At 42.2% G+C, this 7,951-nt stretch overlaps 1 protein-coding gene across 1 annotated transcript; it reads left to right on the top strand.

Annotated features, from left to right (window-relative positions):
* Positions 1-275: 275 nt before the first annotated feature.
* LOC133502630 (YY1-associated factor 2-like) lies at positions 276-6,744 on the top strand. The gene is made up of 4 exons (XM_061823647.1): positions 276-595; positions 813-944; positions 4,230-4,379; positions 5,953-6,744. The coding sequence occupies exons 1-4, from the start codon at positions 570-572 to the stop codon at positions 6,191-6,193; spliced, it is 549 nt and encodes a 182-aa protein (XP_061679631.1). The 5' UTR covers positions 276-569; the 3' UTR covers positions 6,194-6,744.
* The last annotated feature ends 1,207 nt before the right edge of the window (positions 6,745-7,951 follow it).

Raw genomic sequence — 7,951 nt, forward strand, 5'->3', positions numbered from 1 at the left:
GTTTTCCAGGAAAAGAACCACGTGCATAAACTTGTTCGGAATTAACAGAACTAACCACATAACCGATCATTCCTGCCCCAAATTGCGAAAAACCCACTTCAAAAACCTAAGATTATCTGCGGTTATCATAATGAAATAACTGAACTATAAACATCATGGCCTCCGCAAACCACGTGACGTAGATTTGACCAATGCAGATCCATGTGGTCACTTCAAAGCGTGACCGCCTGGTGGATGCAGGAGGAAATAGCTGGCCGTACTTCAGGCGAAGACACAAAACAGTTTATCGAGAAGGGACGAAATACAGTTTTATTAAAAGAACAAATCTTATACCACAGCATTGGCGTGTTTTCAAAATTATTTGACGGAACTCTGCCTTAATCGCCACCATACTAATGGCGGCCGAGCGCTGTTGTGATTACATGAGACGTGATTGGTCATACGCTGGTCGCGTGACCTTTCTTGACTGGAGTTTGTGCGACTTCTGAGTCGCAGCTAAAACGCGGCATCAAATTTTTAAATGGTGACGTTCGAGCCTTTTAAACCACACTGAGGGCAACTCGTGTATTATGGGCGACAAGAAGAGTCCCACAAGGTAAAAACAAAAACAAAACAAAACGACATTTCCAGTCTAGTGCCTACTAGAAGATTTGTTTTCATGGCAACTAGCTTGTTTAATACGCGGCTTGCTGTGCGGTTGAAAGCTCATTTGTTTAGCCGACTTTAGAGCCTTAAACGTGCCGTTTTTAGTTTAAACATAATCCGCACGCAGTTTTCACGGCACCCTTGCCTGCTATTTGTGTATTTTGAAGGCCTAAACGGCAGGCGAAGCAGCAGCCGCCGACCGACGATGCCTACTGGGACTGCAGCGTCTGCACCTTCAAGAACACAGCTGAGGCGTTCAAGTGCACGATGTGCGATGTCAGGAAAGGGACGTCGACTCGGTAAGAATATGGAAAGTAGCTGTCATGTATCGACACAAAAAGGACTGTAACATATTTACACGAGTTGTTCAAACAAAACAAGGTACAGTGCGTGCTTTTTACCCAACATTGGAAACGCACCATGCACAATAACAGCATAAAACAGCAAAAACATGAACTTGGAAACCTGATCATTGGCCCCAGGGAATTGACCCCTCGTACAGGGCACTTAACCATGCCTCCTGAGGTTACGTCACCCCACGTGTGCTAACCTCAGACAAACAATTAGCAAAAATGGCGGCGCAGCAAGAAAAGACTAGAGCGAAACTGGCCGATTTACCATCTGATTTCTCACTCGCATTCTTAGCGAATAGTGAAATATCGTTGAAAACCAGACAGCAGGGCTTCAAGTATTCCAGCGAGGGGTATTTCAATGGTATTTATATGCATATCGACGGAGAAACCATTGATATTAGCGCGAGATCTTTCCGGAGTCAGAGGAAGACCGAGAAGCCACGTAATATAATATATTATAACCCAAAGACGAATTCGTCATTGACCGTTTCCTATTTTCGTGTTACATATCACACTTGTGTGCAGAATCTGTATGTGTATCTGTACAGCTGTTTGTGAACCGCCGTATGAAGGAAAAGAAAGCGAGGCTTGATTTACGAGTTGTTTCTCTCATTTTCTTTGTGTAACGTCACACGCTCCCCTCAATAATTATTCTTGAATTAGTGCCGAACCTACGTAAATCCCGACCGAGTACGACAATCACTACTTTATAGTGTCCTCAAACATCCTTCCTTCAGTCTTGGTGTCTCGGTTAACGTCGAAGGCTTTTAGGACTGCTAGTCTGGTTTAGCTTAGCTCATTAGCCGCGAACAGGTTTATGGATTCAGTTGCTCATGCGGTCTTTCACAAAGTTTGATCCATCGAAGACATTTTTCGAACTCGGTCTTCGGTTTTGGAAAGGGTATGAATTGAACTCCACCAACTAGCCTTTCAGAATACCTGTTGTCACTATTACAAAGTCTGTGACTACACCTCTTAACCATATCTATTGTTAAAGAACCCAAACATGCAATAAAACGCTAACAAAAGCTATATTGGACCGTGCAACGTTGACTGAGGTAAGAGCGGACTCCAACAAGTGGCGTGGTTTATGCAGATCTCTGGCCTCTGATTGGTCAGCGACGCTGATGACGCAATTTCTACAGAGGTGTCAATTGAGTTTGTTGGTGGAAAAATATATTCCCAGATTATTATTCAGTTATTACAAGCATCAATGAGAAGTAAAAAACGAGCATTCAAAGAATGGATGGATATCTTGAACAGATTTGTTAAACATGGTATATAAAGAGTTTTTTGGTCCTGCTTCAGTTTACTCGAGTTCAGCTGTGAGCGTGTGCCTCGCGAGAAACTTTCCCAGTAAATGGCACCACTTGCGAGGTGGTGACAGCGGTTGAGCATGCAGGGGCTGCAGCAAGCTCTGTAGGTGACGCTCTGACAAATAATGTCTTTACGTGAAACTTGACCATGGTGCGATGCACAGATTACGCAACAAAATCTCTTTGGAGAACCAGACCAAAATTAGGTGCACGCATGAAATATCTATACAACTCTTGCATCCATCCAGCCATCATCTGAACCACTTATCCTCACAAGGGTCGGAGAACATACAAGTCTTTAAAATTATCTAAATATTTGTTGTGATTCCAGCGTGGGCGGCACGATGGATCGGCTGGTAAAGCGTTTGCCTCACAGTTCTGAGAACCCGAGTTTGATCCCTGACCCACCTGTGTGGAGTTTGCATGTTCTCCCCGTACCTGCGTGCGTTTTCTCCGGGCACTCCGGTTTCCTCCCACATTCAAAAAACATGCAACAATAATTGGAGACTCTAAATTGCCCCTCGGTGTGATTGCAGGCATGAGCATTTCACGGAAAACGATCGTTCCGTTACCGTGTCGTTACCCAACCTGAGAAAACACGGAACCGAAAGTCAGTTTCCCAGATCTCAGGGCTTACTTTTAATAAAATTCGCCCATGTGTGGAATGTAAAACAAGTTCTCAACGAAATACAACAATCTGTATAGAACGAACCTACATGAACCCCTTTATTTTTAATGATGAAAACGTTTACAAACAGCACCGGTTTCCGCTTCTCCGCTATGCATGCGCAAGGTCGAGTTATTCATATCCGGGTCACTCAAACGCTAGTCAAACATGTCGGTTGCTAAGCGTGAAAGACAAAATGCTCATGCCTGCTAAGGCTTTATTCTGAAGTACATGTAAAAACCGGTTCCCATGAGCATTATCAATGGGAACCAAAACATCGTTTCCCACCGTTTCCCAGGACAAAAATCAACGGAACCGAAAGATCGGTTACCATACTTGCCGAAATCCTCATGCCTGTGATTGTGAGTACAGCTGTGTGTCTCCATGTGCCCTGCGATTGGCTGGCGACTAGTTCAGGGTGTTACCCGCCTCCTGCCCGTTGACTGCTGGGATAGGCTCCAGCACTCCCCGCGACCCTCATGAGGATAAGCAGCAAAGAAAATGGATGGATGGATGAAATCCAGTTTGGTCTGAAAGTCTGGAATAAGGACTGCATTTGTGAACTGTACAAAGTTGAAGGAATGTGGAATTAGCATTTCCTTCTTGGGGTGGATTTAGAAAGCCACACGGGATGGAGGTGGGGTGGGAGGTGGATGGCAATGGGGATGGGGATTTTGTCCATCTGTCAGTGCAGCACGGCAGTGACAACAACCTGTCACGGAAGCTGTTCCCCTGCCTGGACATGGTGCCAGTCAGCGGTTGCTGTGGGTCGGACAGAGATGTGTTCGGCGCCCTCATTTCTGCCACAGATGTTAGTTTGTTCAACTCTGCCCTCCTCACTAAGACCAGCCAATAAACATCTGTTATTTTGATTCTGACCTGACCTGGGGCACCAAGGCCTTAATAATATTTTTTAAGGTGATTTTTTTATGATTTTATGTCAAATGAATTCATATTTAAATGTGCATAAAACCTAAATCTGCCTTATATGTTTGTTATTTAAAGGCCCAGCAGTCTATGTGGACAACAGGCTTAGGTACTTAATGCCCACAGTGTCACTTGAAATCAGATCTATTGCAAAAGCAGTATCAAAAATTCAAAGACGGCAACTTTTTTTTTGTCATTGGCACCGTCAGAGATTCAATCGTTTTCAGTTACCACCTATCAATCTCACAAACCCACCTACCTTGCAGATGCAGTGAAGCGTAACCGTCGCACTCGTGTCCTTTTGATTTGTTTGCTTTCAAGAAAACCGCGGCCTGTTTCCCAGTTGGTTGTGCAGCAAGTAAATCAGCAGTTTGCGCCGCCGGCCACCCTGCTGAAAAAGGAGAAGAAGGAGAAATCAGAGAAGAGCGACAAAGAACTCACGCTGAGGAAGAAAAGCCTAAAAAGAATGAGGTATTTGTTTGAATAACAACATTCATCCATATTAGGTTGTCATCGGGGCATTCGTGCAACTTTTCGGAACACTTTCTGATCATTTATGCCACTGATTCCCAACCGCAGTGCCGAGAGATTATCAGTCATCCCATCCATCCATTTTCTTTGCTGCTTATCCTCACAAGGGTCGCGGGAGTGCTGGAGCCTATCCCAGCTACCACCGGGCAGGAGGCGGCGTACACCCTGAAGTAGATGCCAGCCAATCTCAGGGCACAAAGAGACAGACAACAGTCGCACTCACAATCACACTTAAGGGCAATTTAGAGTCTCCAATTAATGCATATTTTACTACAAATAATTTATATTTATTCATTTATTCATGCCATCAAAAATAAGTGAAGGCAGCAATTAAATGCTCTTCTGCTTGATTGCAGAAGAGAGTTAAACGATGTATCCACAGCACTGATAAAAAAAAAAAAAAGGCTGGATGGCTTATTGGCCACCAAAAATAAAGTCGCCATCCGCCATCTTGATATTCCCAAAACAAACATGCCGACTTGCGCTGCGTTAATCGCCAGTTTCGCGGCTGTGAGAAAACATTCCACAGGTATATTAGAAAGATTGACTTTCACACTGTTCAAGTTTGTTTGTACGGGTGTTTTTTAAATTTTCTGATGACCTTAATTTACTTGAACAAAGTTTTGTTTCCGGTTGTTGTTGTTGTTCACTGTTCACTCTCTGCTTCACGTTTATAGGTCGACGGTTTTTCACGAAAAACCGATGTAAATATTTTCCCAAACTTCATCAGTGGATAAGCAAGAACACACATTTTCTGTGAAATTTTTGATGAATTTCATGATACAGAACTCTGCCAATTTAATTTGATTTTCAAATGCGAGGAAACAAGTTGAAATTTTCTGTCTGAAATAAGACGTCGCACAGACAACAAATGAACAATGCGTTTAGCATTTATTTTCCCATTGCGAGTCCTTATTTCCAAAAATATAACTGATTGACTTAAAATGTAATGTTTTTATGACAAAAAAATGCTTAGTTTTTTTGCTATGTTATGATGATAGTGCTTCACAGCGTATTTTGGGAAAAGTTAATCAGGCCCTAGGTAATATGCTAGGTTTCTTGGTAGTCAAGGTGTTATATGTCTTTCCTTTGCACTTAGCCTTTTTTGGCTTACCAAGTCGAATGAAAAATCCTTCATTTTACCAGAACTGAAAAAATGTCAAGCTCACACGACCAGTTTGAATTCTACATGCCAAACTTTGAGAAACCCCCCAAATAATGAGAAACCCCCAAATAATCTAACCTGTAAACAATGTCGTCCGGACGTTTTGGGAGCACCAAGATGGCGGCCAACTCCCTTCAACCAATCGACACCGCTCGATGTGGATGCACTATCCAGTCTTTTATTTTTTATTTTTTTAGGTCAGTGATCCACCCGCAGGCCCAGCATTCTCACCGAGTTTGTAAATGATCTCAACCTATGCTATCGATGTTAATCACGATTTTAGAATATATACATTTTGTGATTTTATTAAATTTACCAAAGGTAACCATTTTATTTCCCTTATTCCAGACCAAGGTTAAAAAACGTGGACCGCAGCAGCGCTCAGCATCTAGAGGTGACGGTCGGCGACCTGACGGTAATTATCACGGACTTTAAGGAGAGAGCCAAACCGACGTCTACTTTGGCGAGCGCCGCGGCCGCCGACCCGCACAGTCAAAGCGGCTCGAGCTCCGACAACACCGAGCGAGGGGCGTCGCGTTGCTCCTCGCCGCGGGGGGAGGGCTCGTCAGTCAACGGAGACGCTCACTAACACGGCAAAAGCCATTCTCCTGCACTCAACCACAAATTGACACGCATGTTCTGTTCGTTAATACTATACCTGCAGTTATTTTCAGATTTGCTTCCATGTTTGGATATTTTCCTGATCCTTCTGAGGAGAATGTGACTAGCCGACTCTATCATGAGCGAATGAACATTATGCAGCATGCATTACTGCGATGTGGCATCGTCACACCGTCGGAGGTGTTTGCGGACAACAAGCGACGCATTAAGGAAGCAATGTGAAATTCATTTCATATTGTAGTTTACGCTAGAAATAATTTGCACTTGAATGGCATCTTACTTTCATGATGACATTAGATTGTGTGTGTCCCTTTTTCTGTCATTCCTAGTCAACCGTAGCACTTTTTGCTTCCGGCCTTATCTGCGCTCATGTCTTTGGACGCAATCTGTCTTTTCCTGTCTAACATTTTAGTAAGAAATATTGAAGTCTGTACCTTTTCCACTCTAGATATGATCATGATTTAATCTATGAAATGGTTTATATTGTAAAATACTGAAATAAAATAATTGTAGATTCTTGCACTATGAGTTTTCTTATAACTAAGAAAGGCCATAGTATGGCATCAAGGCATGGTATCACTATTTTGACTATTATGGTGAGGCATCATGCTGCTAATATTTTTTTGGTGTATTACACAGGTGTCAAACTCAAGGCCCGGGGGCCAGATCTGGGCCGCCACATGATTTTATGTATCCCGCGAAGCCACTTCTCGAGTGACAATTTCAGTGATTCTTGTAAAAATTTCTAACAAAATTTCAAATTCTCACATATCATAAATGATAAAGGTGAGATATTACAAACATTTGTTGTGTTATCAAATGTGAATAGTTGTAAACACATTACCCTTGATTTCTGATTCCAAAACTAGTTCACGAATTGATTGTATAAATATGATGAGATAATTAAATATTTTTGTTTCACAGTCGTAACGGCCCTTTGATGGAAACCCGAACTATAATGTGGCCTGCGAGAAAAAAAGAGTTTTGACACCCCGGGTCTATTAGGAATTAATCTACATCCATAACATATTTTATACCAATTCTCATTGGTACAACCTAGACTGGCTGCCATTCAATAGGAGGAAAAATATAGACATGCAAGTTTTTCATGGAATGAAGTTGGAGTACCTAAAATAAGAAAAAATACAGACAAGCACAGCAAGAACCTCAGTGCAACGTTTTCATAACTAAGAGGCCGGTGTGCTAATCAACTCGTGTTTCTTCATCTCAGTCGGTGTGATTCATTGCATTTATACTCTGCAGCAAACTACAACCATCCATCATTTTTCACAGTTAATAAACAATACCTCGATAACACAGTAGAGCTCTGAGATCGACTGACTCGGGTCAAATAGTGGAGCGCAGAGTCTAAAGCAAACATGGTGAAGCAGGATTTAGCTATAATGCTGCACACACATGGAATAAGTTGCCAACAGAGGTGAGGTCAGCCCCAAGTGTGAATGTTTTTAAATCCAGGTTGAAAACTTCTTTTTTTGTCATGCTTTTTAGAATATATCCACTTTTTGATCATATTACTTGCACTGTATGCGGTTTTAACTGTCTTTTTTTTAAATATTTTGTTTGTCCTTTTTATTGTTTATAGCCCGTTTTAAATGTTTTGTTTTCAAATGCCTTTAATCATGTAAAGCACATTGAGTTACCTTGTGTATGAAATGCGCTATACAAATAAATTTGCTTTGCTTTGCTATAAAAAAGCTCATTCTAA

The sequence above is a fragment of the Syngnathoides biaculeatus genome, chromosome 6 (assembly GCF_019802595.1).
Source record: "Syngnathoides biaculeatus isolate LvHL_M chromosome 6, ASM1980259v1, whole genome shotgun sequence".
In the NCBI taxonomy this organism is placed as follows: Eukaryota; Metazoa; Chordata; class Actinopteri; order Syngnathiformes; family Syngnathidae; genus Syngnathoides; species Syngnathoides biaculeatus.

Excerpts from the sequence above, each read along its gene's own strand:
- LOC133502630 (XM_061823647.1), top strand. The coding sequence starts at position 570 with ATGGGCGACAAGAAGAGTCCCACAAG. Across the intron at positions 596-812 it reads GACAAGAAGAGTCCCACAAG|GCCTAAACGGCAGGCGAAGC; the intron begins GTAAAAACAAAA and ends TGTATTTTGAAG. Across the intron at positions 4,380-5,952 it reads AAAAGCCTAAAAAGAATGAG|ACCAAGGTTAAAAAACGTGG; the intron begins GTATTTGTTTGA and ends CCCTTATTCCAG.